This window comes from Cydia fagiglandana, chromosome 15 (assembly GCF_963556715.1).
Source record: "Cydia fagiglandana chromosome 15, ilCydFagi1.1, whole genome shotgun sequence".
Classification (NCBI taxonomy): Eukaryota; Metazoa; Arthropoda; class Insecta; order Lepidoptera; family Tortricidae; genus Cydia; species Cydia fagiglandana.
In genome coordinates this window covers 17,611,733-17,631,945 of record NC_085946.1, presented here as the reverse complement: position 1 = coordinate 17,631,945, position 20,213 = coordinate 17,611,733, and the positions used below count along the sequence as shown (strand labels likewise).

The 20,213-nt window shown below is 37.5% G+C and overlaps 1 protein-coding gene across 1 annotated transcript in view; it reads right to left on the bottom strand.

Moving 5' to 3' along the window:
* Window positions 1-20,213, bottom strand: part of LOC134671515 (parapinopsin-like) — a 78,245-nt gene that overhangs the window by 17,536 nt on the left and 40,496 nt on the right. The window contains exons 3-5 of the mRNA XM_063529380.1: window positions 14,377-14,572; window positions 12,184-12,316; window positions 214-354 (exon numbers count right to left, since the gene is read on the bottom strand). Of these exons, the coding sequence (XP_063385450.1) occupies window positions 214-354; window positions 12,184-12,316; window positions 14,377-14,572 (470 nt within the window). The remainder of the gene's footprint in view (window positions 1-213; window positions 355-12,183; window positions 12,317-14,376; window positions 14,573-20,213) is intronic.

The following is a 20,213-nucleotide window of genomic DNA, read 5'->3' as shown; positions in this document are numbered from 1 at the left end:
TAAGACCTAGCTAAATCGATTTGTCGCCCCCAAAAACCCCCATATAGCAAATTTCATCGAAATCGTTAGAGCCGTTTCTGAGATCCCCAAATTATATATATATATATATATATATATATATACATATAAATAAAAAAAGAAATAAACAAGAATTGCTCGTTGCAGATAGATAAATAGATTAGATTAGATAGATAGTTACATAGTGACACTTACAATTCCATTAGTAGCGAACTGTTCCATCAAAGCGAACACGGAGTAGGGTGTCCACGCGACGGTGAACGAGATGATCATTACGAACACCATGCCCGTGACCTTGGCCTCCGCGCGGCTTACGCGGCCGAGCCGCTGCGAGTTCTGTAACAAACGACTATTGTTATTGTCAGCTTAGGAAAATGCCTATTTTGCTGGCGTATCGCAAAAAAAAAATAGAATAGAATAGAAAATATTTATAGGGTATATAAACATATAAACACAACAAAGTAATTAATCATAACTACAGCAAATAGAAGAACAAGAAGAAGAAAATAAAATTCAAGACGCTTATAGTAAATAGGATGTCGCTCAGCATAAGCTGCGACTATTAGACACGGCATTGGTTTTCAGGGCACACAAAATTACTCTGCTTTTTCCTAATCAGAACACGATACTGAATATGCCCTTAGATAGATTTTCAAATAAAATAAATAAATAATGAGAACAAAAAAAAATAGATCACCGCTATTTTTTTTGTTACAACTTGAATAGCGTGATATGAACTATTGTTACTCCAAGGCATATAAATGTATACACAGAATTTTTATAAATCTAGACAGCTACTGCAGCGGCATGAACTAGAAACGTAATACTACGGACATTGCTTTTACATTTTCTTAAATTTCTAACCTCAATTCATGACAAATAACGATCCACTAACCTAAATTGAATTCACGTGCCAAAATACTGAACTCGTAAAAATGTAACGGGCTTTGTTAAGTAAATACCCTCATTAAGGACCGACGTCATGAAATAAAGTGTTCTTAAATGGGAAATATCCCAGCATTGTGGTTTACAGCATTTCATTATTTTTAGGGTTTTCTTAACGTGTGACTGACGTTAAACCGGGCCGTGTCCGGACCGGAGCTTTATTACTTTCTATGACATGATGGCGATCACGTGATGCTTTCCATAGAGAACGATGCGTCGGAAGCTCCGGCTCGGACACGGCCCGGTTTAACGTGAGTCATCCTTTACTTGATATACTGTAGTAAAACTAGCCTTGTTTGATATTAGGTTTCTCAAAGTAATTATTTGCCTAGGTAATGTATTTATAGTCATTGTAGACTGGATAGAAGAGTGGGCAGCAAAAGACGAAACCACAGATCTATTTCACCTCGATCCCCGTAAATTCCCGCGTGGTTTCAAAGAGGCCCGTCGTATCTGGTGTTCCTTAAACCGTATAAGAACCGGAATAGGTCACTGCGCTTACCTGCGTAAAAAATGGGGCTGGACTGACGCTGAGAAATGCGACTGTGGAGACCCTAAACAAACCGTGCACCACATGGTTTTCGAATGCCCCATAACCAAGTATGACGGGTCACCCATGGATTTCAAAGACCTCACGAGCGACGCTATCGACTACTTACGGAATGCTAAATTTAAGCTATGATATGCATGTTAATATTTAAAAACACAGTGTATAATGCCATACGATAAATAAAATAAATATAGTCATTGTCATAAGATATCTTGCGAACTAGATAACGAGTTTTTTTTAAGTTAGGATGTCTTCTTAGATGCTATCAGTGTAAAGTGTCAAACTTTATGGTAATTAATACTTTTACAGGAAATATTATCTTCAGCCTAGCTCGTTAGTAAGTTAATCTCACTATTTGTAGTTCTTTGTAATATTTTATTCAATTTATTTTGTTTCTTACTGGCAACGCACTACAATAGTATCAGTCAGTCGACGTCAAAAATATGTTTACACTTTTTGCCTTGTTACAAAGGAGTAAGGTGCAAAAGTGTAAACATATTTTTGACGTCGACTGTACAGTCAGCAACAAATAGTTAGTGGCGGCCAAAGTGGTCATACTTATGTATGCATAGGGATATCCCTATAAGGTACAGTCACGTGTAAAATATGGGTACACTCATCATACTCAAACATATGTCCCGTATCTCTTATATCAGCGAATTAAGAACTATGGGACATATTTTTGAGTAAGTTGTATGCTGTATTTTTACACTTGATTGTACTTGACGTAGCACTTGGCATGAAAACTTGGCGTGGTCCGAATCTATTGGCTTCTCTACACGATGGGCCAACGCCGGCCACTCCAAGGGACGCAGCCATGCGGTAGAATGAGATAGCAATATCACTTGCTCCCTCTAACGCATAAATGCGTCCCTTGGAGTCGCCGGCGCTGGCCCATCGTGTAGAGGAGCCATAAAGTTGGGTGATTTTATGGTACCAATATTTGAAGTCGGATAAAAATATTTAGGAAAAGCCCCTGAAAGTCCAGAATATACCTGACCATACAAAATATTTTGTATTTTTTACGGCATTTGTTTGCATAATGCAATATTCATGCCCTCATTTTATGCAAGCGCGCTATTTTGAAGTATTTGGTGGAGGCTTGTGAATGTGGCTTAGCGAAGCATAATTATATTTAGGTTTTATAGCTGTTTAACAACTATCGGCTAGTTAGGTAGTCAGCTTAATAAAATAAAATTAAAAACTATTAAATTAACTAGGTGCCAGGTACAGTTAAATCCATTTAACCTAAATATGTTAAATAATCAAACGTATTAAAAATCTTTCGCATGATGTAGACGTTCGACCACAGTAGTCAACTGTAATTTGATTATTTTTGACTACTACATTTCATTCGGTTACACGTTTGTTTGTTTATTTTCACGTGCGGGATTTCGTTTAAATTATAATATGGGTATGATACATGCAAAGTCTAAAGGCTGCGTCTTAGGGTCTCCCCAGATATATCGACGCGCATTCGGCAAAAGCCGATAGGAAAAAGCTTTATGTCCACGCAATAAGAGCGAAGAAGCCGACGACGCGTCGGCCGGCGCCGGCCGATGCGAGCCGAGCCGAACGACGACTTTTTCGCTCTTATTGCGCAGACATAAAGCTTTTTTCCATCGGATTTTGCCGATTCCGCGTTGACATATTTGGGGGAACCCTTTTTGTTTAGAATGAATGAATTATGCTTTTATTCGAAACACACGTACACCACAACATTAAAATAGGCTTATATGTGTTTATTTTTAGTGTACCCATTGACACGTAAAACAACATAGGTTGAACATAAAAACAGAGCCGAAGCAAAATACAACAGAAACTGCATGTTTGCAAGGTATTTTTAATGTAGCTTTATCTGTGGGTAGGGGAAGGTCGGGTAAAGCGAACACCCCAGGCAAAGCGAATTCGGGCTCCCAATCCTAAACTATTCGACTTTGTCGCAGCACGCGCCTATATGATGTTCAGGATCCTTTGCTCTATGAGCGGCAAGCGTCACAGAGAGCGGTAACTGCGAGCGTCGTTGGTGACGAGTCAAAATGTGTTTTTAGTACAAAATATTCGATTTTGAAAGGTAAGTAAATTGTATGTTATTTTGTCATAGTAATTATCTCGAATTTTAATTCAAGATGCTTCTATTGCTTATTAAAGTATCTTCCTTTTACAACGCATTTCTTTTAAAACAACCCCACGGTAATTTTTTTAACTGACTGAAGGGGCAAAGTGGATCGGGCAAAGCGGATAGCGTGTTCACTTTGAATTTATTGGGTAAATTTTTTTATGATAATATTTTGTCACAGATGGTTTATAAATATCAAAAAAAAGATCGATCATGGCTCCTAGCTAACAGACGTCATGGAAATGGCTATCAAACCGTGAATTCGCTGTGTTAAAATGTCTTCAGAGATGCCGTGAAGACTTATGCTTATGAAATTAGTGAAAATATATCAAAAGTTACTTGTGACAGCTTTTTCTAATTAATATTATTGAAATGATCTTATGTTGATTAATTTTCACTTTGTTATTAATTTTACTAAGTTTTTATGAGTGATATTTGCTTTGCCCGGAGGCCTGTTTCACTTTGCCCGGCATCCTGGGCAAAGCGAATAAAATATCTTTGTTTACGTTTTGTTCAAAATTGCAGCAATTATTAAACATTGGAGGCTAGTGTTGTTTTAAATTAAAAGTTCCTTAAATAAAGACTTATTATTGATACTTATTTAATTTCAATGTCAGGTCAAAGCTTAAGGTGTTCACTATACCCAGACTTCTCCTACACGGGTTTAAAGTGTCACTCGCGAAACTTGCAGGTAGCGAATCACGTTAGGGTCGTTATTTACTTTTTTCCTGTTCACGGCGAGCTGAATTTATAATGGAGTCTCCGCACTGCGGTTTTTAGGGAGATTCTAGATATACAGACGTACATAAGCAATATTGTCGAGGGTTATCTTTTCAAACAAGTTAGTAGAGTTAGACCAAGAAAAGTCTGCAGCGATCTTGATAGCCCACGCAGTGCCAGTGTAATTTATACCTCATTGTTTCATAGAAGTTTGACGTTTAAAGTAACACTTGCACTGCGTGGGCTATCAAAATCACTGCAGACTTTTTTTGGTCTAACACTATCTAAAAACGAATCACAGTTGTACGTATTATGATAACCCAGCATTGTCCATTTTACAAACTTTATTTAACTTGCAATGTTTACCGGGTGTGTAACATGTAACATGAGCAAATAATTAAAACATAGATTGTACTTCTCAAACGGTGACACTTTTGTTCTACAACTTTTAAAAAGTATGAATTATTTAGATTCCCTATTTTTCATACAAAATAAATATTATCTTCAATGGACGCCATCGCCACGCCATATCATTGTGAATATTGTGATTGACGTTGCTTGTCACGCCTTAAACAAAACAAAATTCGCAATCCATTGCGTCTTAGAATAAACTTTAAAGTGTATTAAAAATCAAACAACAAGTTATTTTTAAAAGTCGCTGAACAAATGTTGGTCCGTATGAGGAGTACAGCCTACAGTTTAATTTTTTGCTCATATTACAGGCCACACCCGGTATATGTATGTTCGGATCAAAACTTGCAAATTTAATTTAAAGACCCAATTTCTATTATTCGATTGAGCTGAAACTTCACATATAAGTATTTAAGTTAGGCGACAATGGAATAAGTATTATGGTACCATTGAGCTGAAAGGTTATATCAAACGTGAAATATTTGAAAAAAAAAACTTATTTTAAACAAAACTAAAACCGTTATATATACGCCAGTCACGCGATGAAAGCGCCACCTGCCGCAACAACGCGGGCGTTAGAAAACACGCGTCTATTCGCGCGTAAATCGCGCCATCTGTATCTACGCTTCTACGTATTTGGTGTACAATTGGCATAGTTAGGGATAATTACTAGGGTGGAGCGCGCTTGTATGGAAAAAAATTTTTTTTCGTAGATTAAATTCTAATAGTGCGGAAAATCACTAAAAAAAAATTGTCTTATGGTGAGAGTATATTGTGTGATTTTTTATATTTTTTTATGACGTCATCTTGTGCCTCCGCATCACCTTCAAAATATTTAAAGAAGTGGAAAAACGTGACACGTGTGTAACCATCAAAAATGATATAAAGCTTTATTTCCTGCCTAAATATTTAATTATACAGTTATTGTAAGCACCTAAGTAAACAAATATTTATTAAAAATATAAATACCAATTATAAAAAAAAATATTGCTTGATGAAATGGGCCTTGAAAATCCATTACGGGCAGCATCAACATCGCTAAAGTGAAAATAACCGAAATAAAAAAATAAAACATGATATGTATGTATTGATTATTGTATATCATAAAAATATGTTTTCCTTCTTCGATATTATCCATTTCCCAGTTAAATAAACCATAATAAATGGTTTCAAATACCTAAGAAGAAACCACCAACACTACGTGAGTGCAAGCAACTTTTACTCTCATATGTATGTGTTAAATATTGTTTTCCTTTTTTTTAAAAGGTTCTTACTTTAGATAAATATGTACTGGAATACATGTAGGTATTAAAAGAGTTTTTTCCTTTATTTTGAGTCCATAAAAAGTTTTGCAATATATTTGAAGACTACACTCTTCTCACCGTATAACCCACTTCAGGACGACAAGATATTAAACGTGATTAATTACAATTTAAGTTATATACAACGACAAACTAAGTGTCTTCTAAAACAAAAATAATCAACTTTGATAAATAATTCAGAAACAATATAATTGTGTACCTATTTATAATATTATAATCAATATTTAAGGCCATAAGCGATATATATCCCTCCTCCACTTAATTATCAGATAGAAAACTGGAATTCGCAGGAAATTTCGTCAAATTGGTATTTATATTTTGCAATAGCATGGATTCACTTTCATCGCTGATATAATGAAGACATAAAACACACTTTTTTACCACTACTTGGTCAATTTTACTATATTTCAAATATACGTCATTGCAGTGGACAGTGCCGGATTTACCACTAGGCTGAGTAGGCTGAAGCCTAGGGCGGCAGATTTTAGGGGGCGGCAAATTTGGGTCAAATAAATATTTTATGTGCTGTTCAGATAGGGTAGACCGGAATTTATTTGTAAAATTTAAATAACAAGCATAATTTGTCGATTTTGCCGCCCTCTGTCAAGTCAAGACCTTTTTGAAGTACGGAACCCTAAAAATGTACCTACCATTATCTCGAAAAAATTTCGCGCTCGCTACGCTCGCGTTTTCATTTAAGTACCTACATTATTTGTGACCCATGTGACTACATTGTAAATTTGGGATGGTCGTCAATTCTTGTATCTTCGTGGTATTATGGATTCCGTATTTTTCCTTTTGAAGTACGGAACCCTAAAAATGTACCTACGTACTATTTTCTCGAAAAAATTTCGCGCTCGCAACGCTCGCGTTTTCGTTTAATTAACTACATTTTATTGTGACCCGTCTGACCATATCATTGAATGATAGCACAGAACCTACTAGAACGCCAGCGGTAATGTCCACACTCCACGCTATCGAAGCAGCTTACGTCTACTTTACGGCTCATATGCGTTTACCGGATAAAAAGCTAGCGATCCATTTGTATGGCATAGTCTTTCGAGCAGACTCAATGCCAACCCGACCGAACTCAGCTATATCCAGCCTGACTGCCAATGCCTCACCTTGATTCTCAATGGCCAAATTGGCCCATATAAATCTGTATCTAGAATGTGACATTTGTGACGTCACCTTATATGCATTTTAATATGGCTATGGTGTGTTTAACTATAAAATTGAACGCCTCTGATAGGAAAGTACTTTAAAAAACCTATAAGCGAGGCGGATAGGGGCGGCAAAATCGGCATAGCCTACGGGCGGCAAATGTCTAAATCCGGCACTGAATCGCCCATATTTGACTACTGGTATACTCAATAATTACTATAGAGGTGAATGTCTGATTGAACTTTTTATTCACCTAAAATAATAACTTTAAATAAAAAAGAATAATTAATAAGTAAAAAACCAAAATTTGTCATTTTAAGTCCAAATAATCCTTAAACAAAGTTGGTGCTATATACAGGACAAAAAAATTTCATACAAAAGTTCATTGACCTTGCGGAGGCACTTACTCCCTTTTGATAGTAAAGTCGTCATAATAACTTCTTATCTTAAAGCCTAAAGGCAACTTTTTATCACTATTAGAAATCCAAAATCCAAAAATAATAATTTCGCTCCACCCTAATAATTACGTCACTAGGGGGTGGGAGGGGGTCAAGAAAATGTGACACGTTGTGACATGGGGGAGGGGGGAGTCACAAACATTGTGACGTCATTTTAACTTCATCACTATTCATCAGTAACCGAAAATTAATTTATATTTTTTTATTCGCTGTACATTTAAATAATGAGGTTTTGGAAGTAGGCAATTATCGTTCCTAATTGGTTTTGTGCTATAAAATTACTAATATTTATTTTACCAAAAATATTATTTATTAAAAATACACGGTGTAACATGAGGAAACCGAATAATTTTAACAGCGTATTCCTGATCATATTTAGAGACAAAAATTTCCTATAAACTTTTTTGAAATTCGCCTAGTTTCAGTGATAATATTAATTAAAAAAAACAAGTTTTTATTGTTACATAGTGTAAAAGGCCTTTTTGACGGTGATGTTGCTGCTATGGGACATAGTCTAAGAAATATCCTTATTTATAGATGTCAAAAAGTGACAAGTAACACTTTGTAAAACGTAGGTTTTACGAAAAAAAAATGTTAAAATCAATTTTAAGTTACAATTACATTTATTTTTTATGTACAGACACATTAAAAAAAAAAAAAATAAAACAAAAAAAATTGACCTAAACTTATATTAAATTTTTTGCTTCTTTTGGCCTCAGAAATGCGTCGTTAAAATTTTTCCGAGTTAGTTTCATAAAAAGATAGAGCTCAGCATGCGAGTGTCGTCGATACGCGAGCCGTCTCTTGAGATCCGAAGCTTGCTGGCGGAGGCGGGAAGAGTGCTTATGGAGGCCAATTCGAGGTTTTTTATTCACATTATTATTCACAACGACGGGACTTGATCGCGTAAAATCCAGTTTTAATTTTACCTCCGACGTTTCGAGGACGGCGTTGTCCTCGTGGTCTCGGAGAAGACTAATTACTTACTCGGACTGTGCAGTCGGTCAATTTTAATAACAAAACTTCCGTGAGACACAGACACATTAAAATTCATAAATCCGGAAATTTAGAATCATCATGATTAGATTTAAATCAATCTTTTAAATTCTCATCATGATTTTTTATGGATATGTGAAGGTGCAGTAGGTTCAACCAGAATAGTCTTTGAAAAATCGTAGCTGTTTCACAACACAATACGGTTGCCGAAAATTCAATTAGCAATCCTTAAGATTTCTCTAGGAACTTGATCTCAACTTAAATACGTCTAAAAATTGCTGGCAGCATCTCCCCGCTGTATTGCGATTCTAATACGTTGCGCGAGAAAGCTGCCAGCTCTCCGGTCGCCAGTGGAGTCGACCAACCTTTTGGACAGCTCTAGAAAGTTGTAGAGCTTTATAGTCCCTGGTGTTCACTTAATTATACGGCAAATGATGATGATGGAATTTCTTTTGCAGAGTTTCTCCTTTTGACTCACAGATTGACTTACGAATATGTAAATACGTAATAAAAACGGATCTCATCATCATCAAGCGCCGTAAATTGCTTAGCTGTAACTCGCATCGTTGTATCTTGTTCAATGAGTAGTCGAAAGTAGGTCTACATTTAATTGTTTTTGTTCACATTAATGTAAAATAAATATGCCATATGTATACTTTTTATAACGAGAAAGTAGGGCTTTTTCTAGAAATTTATATTTTTTGTGTACATATCAAAGTAAAGAAAATATAGCCTTTTATTCGGAAAAAAATAAAATTGTAAATTTTTATTTTTCATATTTTTCAAATTATTTATACGAAACCGTATAAATTAAATATCAGAAACAAATTCAGCATCCTTGAGTTATACGAAAATGATACCAAACTTGACCACATAGCAAAACTTTATTTTTTACAAAATACGGGGGGGCACCCCCCCCCCCCCCTTAATTCAAAATTTTACATCAAATATCTGATTGGCTCCCCTTCCTAAATCAATCTGTGAGTCAAAAGGAGCAACTCTGCAAAAGGAAATTCCATCATCATCATTTGCCGTGTATCACACTTTTTTGTCATGAGCGCCACGGACTATTAGAACCCTAGGGGTTTCAAGAGTCTTAGAAAGATGACTGTAAAACCACCTTTGTTCTTTCCCGAGAGTGGAGTGAATGATTGATTGATTGATGAATGTAATGAAGACTCATGAGAATCGCTGCAAAAGTGGAGTACACGTGGAAAAGATAGCTTTACGCCCAGAGGTGGGATTTACACTTCACCATTCTGTTATTGCCACGTTTGCACGTGTCTCTCGCTTAAATTAATTAGTTAAATGTATTTATCTACCCTCTCAGTCCCTGCGTACAATTTTTTGTACATATTCCAAAATCTATTTTGAACTTTCATTGTGTAACTAAGGTTCCAATTTCAAAAACAAAACAATTGCTTCTGGGTCTCAGGAGGCTACATAGAGATGCAACGGATAGTTGTTTGGCCGGATACCGGATACCGGATATTCGGCCTGACCGGATATTACCGGATATTTGGCTGATAATCCGGTATCCGGCCGCCGAATATTTGGCGAGCGGAACTATACCTACATTTCGGTTTTTCAGGTGCGTATTCTGCAGGTTTGACCTGTTTCCTAGTAAACGTTCGCGCGGACTCATTTCTAGGTTCGAAAATAAGTGCGGGTGCAAGTCAGTGGAATGATTAAATTGTTTTAAAATAATAAACCAGTACGTTTATGACCAATAAATTATGTGTCTGTTTCTTAAATCCCATTTGTTTACTCCGAAATCAAGCAATGTTACTATCCGGTATCCGGCCGGATAGTAGGTCACTATACCGGATAGGCCGGATACCGGATAGTAACCGGATATCCGGTGCATCTCTACTGCATACATATCGTAAACTGTCGTAATGGCGTTCAATAATTGCAAATTCCGGTCAGAATAAAGATAAACTATTATTGCGTAAAAATAACATTTAAATTTGTGAAAAGCAAAGGAATGTGTTTTGACCTAAATTCTAGTATCAAAATGAAATGTCAATTGCTAACTGTGACGTAACATGCGGCCACTGTGCTACTACGAGTATTATTGTCCCTCGGACAACGGGACAGAATATTTATAACACCACAAAAGATTTTGATTCACCCATTTACCAGAATATTACATATAGATAGAGCTTGTAAGTAAACTTATGTAGAAAACAGAAATCCTTAATACTAAGTAAATACAATCTCATGTTTTTTTTTAAAACATTTTCCCGAGATGTCTACGGATTTTCTGTTCTGAGAATTTCTAAACGATATGAAAGCATGAAGAGAGCTTTCTTGTGATATCTTACTTATTCATCTAAGAATTACGTTTAGCTGAAAGTCGTTTATAAAGCCGCGGACTGGACGCAAACGGCGCGCGGCGCCATTTGTGCTCGACAAAATATCATCATCATCTCAGCCATTAGACGTCCACTGCTGAACATAGGCCTCCCCCTTATGGGGGGTGAATGCTATAATCGCCACGCTTGGCAGGCGGGTTGGCGATCGCAGTCGAGTACACCGAATTTAAGGGACGCTGCTGCCCGTCCATCGGTGGTCTTGCCCCCCCCCCACACCTGGCGTCTTTCGAGCGTCGGCGTCTACAATTCTATGGCCGACGTCGACGCAACGTCGACGCAGCGTCGCCGCAACTACGCAGCGACGTCATTTTCCATAGCGCTGACCAGACGCCGACGCTCGAAAGACGCTAGATGTGGAGGGGCCCTTGGACGTAGTATAAGGACATACCCGGGTCCAATATACGAGTATGTATTTTATTCCAATATAGTTCAAAACAGAACAGTATAGTTTTTTATTCGTATTCACACAGACAAAAGACATACATAGAAAATACATAGTGAAAAATAAAGTGTCAGCATGTTGCTGGTGACTTCCAGCGCTGATCTTCCGATGGGACCATCAAGTGAGAAATAATCACGAAAGGTAACAGACAAGAAAAACATAAAGGAAAGAAACAAAATAAGCCGAAAAATAAATTAGACACCGTTTACAAAAAAGTAATACAAAAAAGTGATACAACATAACGACATAAGTAAATATGTAGGTACATGACACTAAGTTACAGTAGAATTACACGGATCAACCGAACATGTACCGGTCCGGTAGGATCATACCTATCGTGGCGCGGCATTGAGCGTGCATAACTAGCGCCAGCGTTAGTCCGGGGTGCGATTTTATTATCCCAGTGCGCGCGGGACCATACAACTCCGTATGCTGCAATTCACTTTGCGAGCAGACGCGGAAAAATGTGACAAATCACAATTTTAAAATCGCTGCGATTTTTTTGTCGTATATGCGCGCACTGACATATAAACAGATACGTTGCATTTCTGCGATAACATTATCGCACGAGAAAAAAAAATTGTAGTGCGCGCTTGGCCTTAGCTAAATACGATTTTAATATGTGCTTTTAAAAGAACATAGGGAGGATAGAGTACGTACGTTCTTGAGAGTCCGGACGATGTTCACGTAGCTGAAGGTGATGATGATGAAGGGAACTATCTGTCCCATGGCGAACAGGAACAGGATGTATGTCAGTGTATTCATGCTCTGCTCGTGCCAGTTCACCGAACAGCTGTGGACAATGAGACATGGAATTATTATGAGGTACCTAATTTATTTAGAAGAAGCCATACCAAACAATTAAATTCTGCTCGATTAGAACTTTAAGATACGTCCTTAATAGATCTAGAAGCGATATGTCAGCGTAAGCGTAAGCGCCGTGAAATGCATGGCGCTTACGCGTTTAGGTCGCGAGGTTCACGCGCCGCTTCCATAGTTCGTAGTTGGCCGGCAAAAACTCATGGCATGGCGCAAAATACTTACTGGTCCTTTGGTCTGGACTCTGTTAAAAATTTTATAGAATATACCTAAACAATAGTAAAGGAAATAGATGTTATGTGTATGATTTGTGTTAGGTACATCCATGAATTTTACATGAACATAATGCATTTCATTTACAATTACCTATTCGCACGTGTATCGTACACGTTTTACAGTACATATCGACATACGCACGGAAACTACGCACTAGTGCGGGAAAGTACGAGTAGCGCCATGTATACTGTAATAGTACATTTCGATGTTAGTGCGGAAGGTATGTCATTACTTCACGAGTACCGAGATATCTTGCCACGAGCCGCAGGCGAGTGGCAAGACTCGGGACGAGTGAAGAATGCCATTTCCGCACGTGTATCGAACGACGTTTTTTAATACAGTTGCGAAAAAATAAGAAAAACATTGTTAATCGTACACTAAACAAAAGTGGTAACAGTGACAGCTCGGTTAGACGTCGTCTTTAAGTATATTATATCTATGGGCGTTTGGCAGCTATTCCGTTCCATTCAGTCAACTTATTAAGAACGGAATTTTCAATATTGAATATTAAAAAACAAACGTGTTATAATGATGAAGAGGTAAGTAATTAAATATGAAATATGTAATATTTTTCGTATTCTTACATTAACGGTAGGTTTTTATGCTGATTACGACGTTTAAAGGAAACTAATATTAACACTCATCAATAAGTAGTCGTGAATTGGAACAAGTATAAATTTAAAAAAATTGGAAAAGTAAAAAGCACTAGTTCGAGATAACCAACTTTCCGCACGCTAAACAGCTACGTAAAGTAGCACTTTTTGAGCAACTGTATTAAAAATATATTATTTATTTGACACTTAAAATGCCTTAACCAAATTATTTACATTAACAAGTGTCCATCAAATCTATACTATCTACAGTAAATATTTATAAAATGCTAATGGAATGGGATGTTTCTATGGAAACTAAAAGGTTTTGATCATCTGTATTGGAAACATCTCGAAACCCTCTCAGATTTGTTATGAAACTGATATTCTATACAACATTAATGGATTGTAACCAAAATATCTTCAAATATACTAAAGTGCTTTTACAAAATTTGTACAAACTCTATTTAGATAATACTTGAGAGTAGCGTAATGAAGTTTTTTTAAGGCGCAGAGAACGGAGTATATTATGATGTAGGTACAAACCGTACAAATATCACAATACGGTTACTAAAAATTTTATTAGCAATATTGAGGCCTTTCTCTAAGGACTTCATTGATTCAAATCCTGGTTTTAAGACTTTCGCTCGTTGGAAAAAAATTACGAACGTAGATCAGGTCAGGTAGGTAATTTATGCACAAAAGCTTAAAATAAACTAAAGTGCCAATACCTGATATTGGCGGCTTCGTTGACGTAGTTCCCCCAGCCCATGAGCGGCGGCGTGGTGAGCACCAGCGAGTAAGTAGCTCCAGATGAATACGATGGATACGATATGGCGCCCTTAGGGCTCAGGTGGTGGAAGCTGAACGGCTCTCTAACTACATTAGGTACGGAGTCTTTCAACTACCCGATGAACTCAATAAAGATGACATAAATTGCCACTCCTAACCCTTCCAGAGATTTCTTGCCGCAAATGCTCCGCCGGTGGAATGAGCTCCCTGTGTTCTCGAGGGAATACATGTGGATTTCGAAAGAAGTGGTAGGAGCTTTAAAGAGTCTGCAGCAAGCGTACCTCTTGATTTGCAAGCGTCGAAAGAGGAATACGTGATCTTAACGATCTTGTTAGTCGAAGAAGAACCTTTACAAGTGTTTCTACAGTGACAATACCTGATATTGGCGGCTTCGTTGACGTAGTTCCCCCAGCCCATGAGCGGCGGCGTGGTGAGCGCCAGCGAGTAGCTCCAGATGAACACGATGGATACGATGGCGCCCTTAGGGCTCAGGTGGTGGGAGCTGAAGGGCCGAGTCACCAGCATGTAGCGCTCGAACGAGAGCACGGTGAGGGTTGTTATTGATGCTATACCTGGAACAGGGGTTTCTAGTTAGAATAAGTGCAACTGTTTTCTCATTGTGAGATTGGGTATCGGATCTTTGGAGGAAAATAAACAGCTAGAAAAAGTCCTATGGTAAGTCCATTTATTTTTGGAATTACGCTTTCTTCTGAATATTAAAAAATTGTTAAAGTTTTATAAAATAAATATCAAGAGCAATCGACAAAAAAAAATACCCATGGCTCAGGAAAAAATAGCTGGGTCATCACACAAAATGCCCCTACCGGGATTTGAACCCAGGACCATCGACTTCATAGGCAGGGTCACTGCCGATTATGTCAAACAGGTAGTCAAGTCAATACCCTCTCTGACGAAATCTCGTTAACATAAACTTTTTGGAGTTTCCCTTGAGATTGATACTTTCGAGTTTCTACTGTATTTAATAGCTTAAATAGCTGTGAAATGAGCTGCCGAGATTTTCTCGAAGGGCTACAGAATGGAGTTTGGAGTGTAGGTACCTACAGGTTTTTAAAGCGTCGGTAAGGAGCATGTAACACCCCTGCATGGAGCTGCAGGCGTCTATAGGCCACGGAGAACACTTATCATCAGACGGGGCGTATGCTTGATTGCCGTATGCTTGCTTGACGTGGTAAATAAAAAAAAAATAAGAGTATATGTAATTACTTGGGTGCTCTATCTCCACCAGTTAGCAGGCACCTAAAATGACGGCCTTAGTACGTGTTAATGCGTTTTTGCCACGACTATTTTATACTTAATCAAAGTTTGCCTATCAAGCTAATGAAGGCGGGAAACTTGTACTAAAGTTCTAAACTTCCGAGAGGCTATAAAAATACAATTATCAAGGCTCGGAAAAAACGCACGTCCGATCCGAACACGATCACGAACCGACACGGAACAGGTTATATTTATTTTATTTTATTGTGAAATTACATAATAACACAAAATACCGAGAGACAAAGAAACAATACACATAATAAAAAAACGTCAAATTGAAAATTCCTGTCCTAATTGGCTATTTGTGCGTTCTGGGATTAACGAACTAAGTAACTTGGAATTAACCGTTTCACTGCCGTATTCGAACTTCAAGATATTCACAAGATACGACACGTACTAGATCCATTCTAGATACGTTATAGTTTAGATATCACGTAGTTCTCTTTTGCAGCGCAATTCGGGCAACCAATGTCACTTTTACGTTAGATAAAGTAAGACATCTATTAGAATGTGAATTGGATCTCTAAGTCATATCCTGTGGAAATCGTTCAAGAGTATCTCCAGAATCGCGCAAATGTCAAATTTGACAGGTTAGATCTTAAACATATCATTATCGTATCTTGGTGATGTCTAAAAGACATCTAATCTCAAAATCCGAATCGGGCCCTCACTCTGGAGCGTACCTTAGCGTAAGGAGAACATTTTTTTTGAGTGAGGGTCTTGAAACACCCACTTTGACAAATGTTACGCGTGGACAAATTAATATCTCATTTGTAATTTTTTGTTGCACAATGTTCATGTAGGGGAGACCGAGGTGAGTTGTGACAGAGGAGAGTTGTGACATTGTCGATTTTTTGGAATCTATTAACTAAAAACTAGGTCGCAATAGCGCGCGTTTGTTAGTTCAAGTTGCGAGCTAACAAACGCACACTGTTGCGAGCTCACTAACAGTTATAAGATTCCAAAAAATCGACAATGTCACAACTCTCCTCTGTCAAAACTCACCTCGGTCTCCCCTATAATTGAAGAATCAATTCAACAATCCACGCGAACGAAGTCATGGGCTATAGTTAGTTATATATCATGATATACTTCTTTAAAAATATAGTTATCTTACGTTTTCCAGGAAGTCGAGAAAAGTAAACAGTGTGAGGTGAATAAAGAATATTGTATTGTAAAAGTACTGTATTTCTTGTTTTTAAATAAACACAATGTTACGAGTCCATTAAATTGTTTGCTTCGAAACACAAATAAGGAACAAACAAATAGCTATCTTTAGAAATAAACAAACAAGAGTACTCGCGGGTTCTTATTGCTGTCACGGGCAGGATATCATTTAGTGCTTTATTGCAATTATTGCGTAGGTATTTGTTCACGGAACTACAGTAAGGACGCTAAGTATGAACCTGGTCTTAAGAATGACTCACGTTAGACCGGGCCGTGTCCGGGCCGAAGCTTCCGGCGCATCGTTTTCTATGGAAAGCATCACGTGATCACCTGTCATGTCATACAATAGTAAGGGCTGAAGCTCAAGCTGAAATCATTTAGTATTATTCTCTAGCCGCCCCGCCCATATGTCAAACTTTGCCAAGCAAAATTAAATTTTATTTTGTCAACACAAAGTTCAAATTAGAATGGAACCGGAGACCTTTTTATAGGTCTCTGGGCGGCTAGAGGTTATTGCGTATTTGCATAGAGAAGAGTCTTCTGACTCTAGTGCTCACTCCTTACATCAGCTTTGGTACCAAATCTGGGGGCACGGTAGTGCCCCCGCCAAGTCGAGCAAAACAAAGAGGCACGGCCGTACCATCCTTTTCTCGAAGCGATTCATCCATTTTCGACGTCCTGTAATTTTGTGCTGGCTAAAGCTAGAACCCTGAATTTTCAGTGACATATAGGGCTTAACATGCTTTACATATAATCTCAAAAACATTCAATTTGAACTTGTAGTTTAAAAATTATTTTACGTCAAAGTTCCTTAATTTCGACACTGACACACTCACCGATCATCATAATTCTAAGGTACTACATCTAGCTTACACACAAGCTTCAAATTTTAAACATAGGTAGTTTTCATCATATTAAGCCATAGAAAACCTAAAAATATTGCAATATCAGTCACGTTTTAAAGATCTAAGAACTGCATAAGTAAGATTGTTATTCCATATAAATGTATGCTATTACAAAGTTACTGTTGCAGTTCCTACAAATAGTAGGTAAAGTAAAGGTACACTACGATGTACGATGTGAGTATGAATGAAGATGTGTTTAGTTATGATATATGTATTCATAGTATGGGTGTAAGTACCCGAAAACAAGGACTGCCTACAAAAAGAGATGAGATCCCATCAAAAACGTTACATGTAAAAAGGTGCAAGGATCGCAACACTTCTACTACAAAAAAGTTTTGAGATGTAATGTGAAACCAAGTCGGTTATTTTAATCAGTGCCAGGGGGTGTTAAAACAGTATCAATAAGATATCTTTAATTTGTAATACATATAATGACTTGGCCATCGCACATAATGCTCTACTCGTACCGTAATATTCGTAAATATGTGTAATGCTCAAACTGCAATTAGCGCTAGCGTTATGTTCAATTTGAATTATTTTTAATAGGTGACGATGATCCTTATGTCATTATGCAGCCGTGCGATTGCCAGGTCATTATTACAAATTAAAGATATCTTATTGATACTGTTTTAACACCCCCTGGCACTGATTAAAATAACCGACTTGGTTTCACATTACATCTCAAAACTTTTTTGTAGTAGAAGTGTTGCGAGACTTGCACCTTTTTACATGTAACGTTTTTGATGGGATTATCATTACCGCTTCTTGATACTAGAATTCTCTAGTGGCAACTCTAGTCTTTGGCAACCCAAATAAAATAATAATATATGGGAGTTATTTTTAAGGGGCTGGACAATGCCGATGACCTTCGATCTGAATCCCTTAGTTTTGCAAGGTTTTTGTAGCTTAAATCATAATTATTAACAGCAACGGCTTTAAGCAATCCCATATTTACTTCAAAGTTCAATGTCTTCAAGATATTTGGGATCAAAGTCGAACTATTTTAGGTCAAAAAACTGGTTTTGGAGTCATTAACTTTTGTGTTAATTAGTGTAAATTAATATCCTAGACACGTTTTGCGAGACGCCAAAGTCAAATAAACAACAGTAGTCAGTCAAAGAACAATAACAACAGTAGTTGCTACCTGAATTAATTAAATAAATGGAAACCCTAAAATACAATTTATTTACAAGTGGTTCATAACAATAATTAAACAAACAAAACATTGTCATTTATTTCCTGATATTGTACCTAACTGAATTTGTGATTCGGAGGTATTATTACAATTATTAGCAGAATGATTTGTATTACGCAAGATATTGCCAAATCTGATTGATTTAATTATAATTTTAAAGCTTCTTATAAAAGATCCAGGTAGGTATCCAATATCGGGTATGTCCTTAAACTACGTCCAAGACCACCGGTGGACGGGCAGCTGAGCGTCCCTCAAATTCGGTGTATACTCGACTGCGATCGCCAACCCGCCTGCCAAGCGTGGCGATTATGGCATTCACCCCCCAAGAGGGAGGCCTATGTTCAGCAGTGGACGTCTTATGATGAGATGATGATGATGATGATTCAATATCGATATGGATAATGTGTAAAATATATGTACAATTACGTACTTAGAGCCCTTAGAGGTGAGCTGAAGACCTCTCGAACCCCCACGGCATCACCAATTCGAAAGTTTTCCAAAAACGAATATAATGCAAATAGATTCGTATGGTAATTTTGACACTGTAAGTCAATCAAAACTTTTCTCTTTGCGGATAATTTGAAAAATGTTTCATTCAAGTAGACCTGGTACTAGGGTTTGCAATCCGGATCCGAAATGTATGAAATTATCCGGATCTGGATCCGGATCCGCGGATCTTCCCATACATTTTGGATCCGTCGTGCAAACCCTACCTGGTACCTCCTATAACTGTCGATGCCAATATTTTCCAATTTGAATAGAAAAATGGAGCTCATTTAAAATCAGATTAAATGCCTGCAATTGACAGGCTGGCGCGCTCACAGTATCGATTTATATTACGTACAAGTATTTAACTTCAAATTCTGCCTAAAGCTGTACGCAAACAATACTTGAGGAAATGGGTACAAAAGAGTACTTGAAAGATGGAAACGAGGGGTAGGTGTAGCGACTTAGGGGGTATTTAAAACCTTTAAGGTTCGGAAAAGTCTCGAAGAAAGATTTTATCGTAATTAGAAATCTTGACATACGAAACGAAATCAGCAAGTTATGTGATTAGACAATTGAAGAAGGTAACTCGATGCTCAGATATTGGATTCTCTATGGAAATATAGGTATATTTTATTGTTAACAGAATTCTGTCTGAAAACTTATATTACATTTGCAATTGTTTATTTAGATTAGGTTTTGCCGTGGTTTTGCCTTAAAGTGTCATTCTATGGAACTTGCTAACTATGTAAACAAAAGCACAGAATAAATAATAGTACTAAGTACAGAAGACTCACTCTCTAACAAAACGCGTCTGTTACGATCAGCACAGATATGGCCGCTAGGTGGCGACAGCGCCACGCGCGGCTTATGGCAAACCCCAGGCCCAAAATTGGGGCCGAACGGATTGCACTTTTAGCTACCTGTAGCAAAGCGACGAAATCGCGGAGTGAGACACGCCTGACAAAAGTCACTAGTAGATTCATCAATAATTCTTTGACAATTTCAATATGGCGGTTTGTTTACATAGTTAGCAAGTTCCATAAAATGACACTTTACCTATTATCGTTTCTGACGTCCTAACTAAATTAACAATCTCTGCTGTTGTCATACAATAGAGTCAGACCAAGAAAAGTCTGCAGCGGATTTGACAGCCCACGCAGTGCAAGTGTTATTTCAAACGTC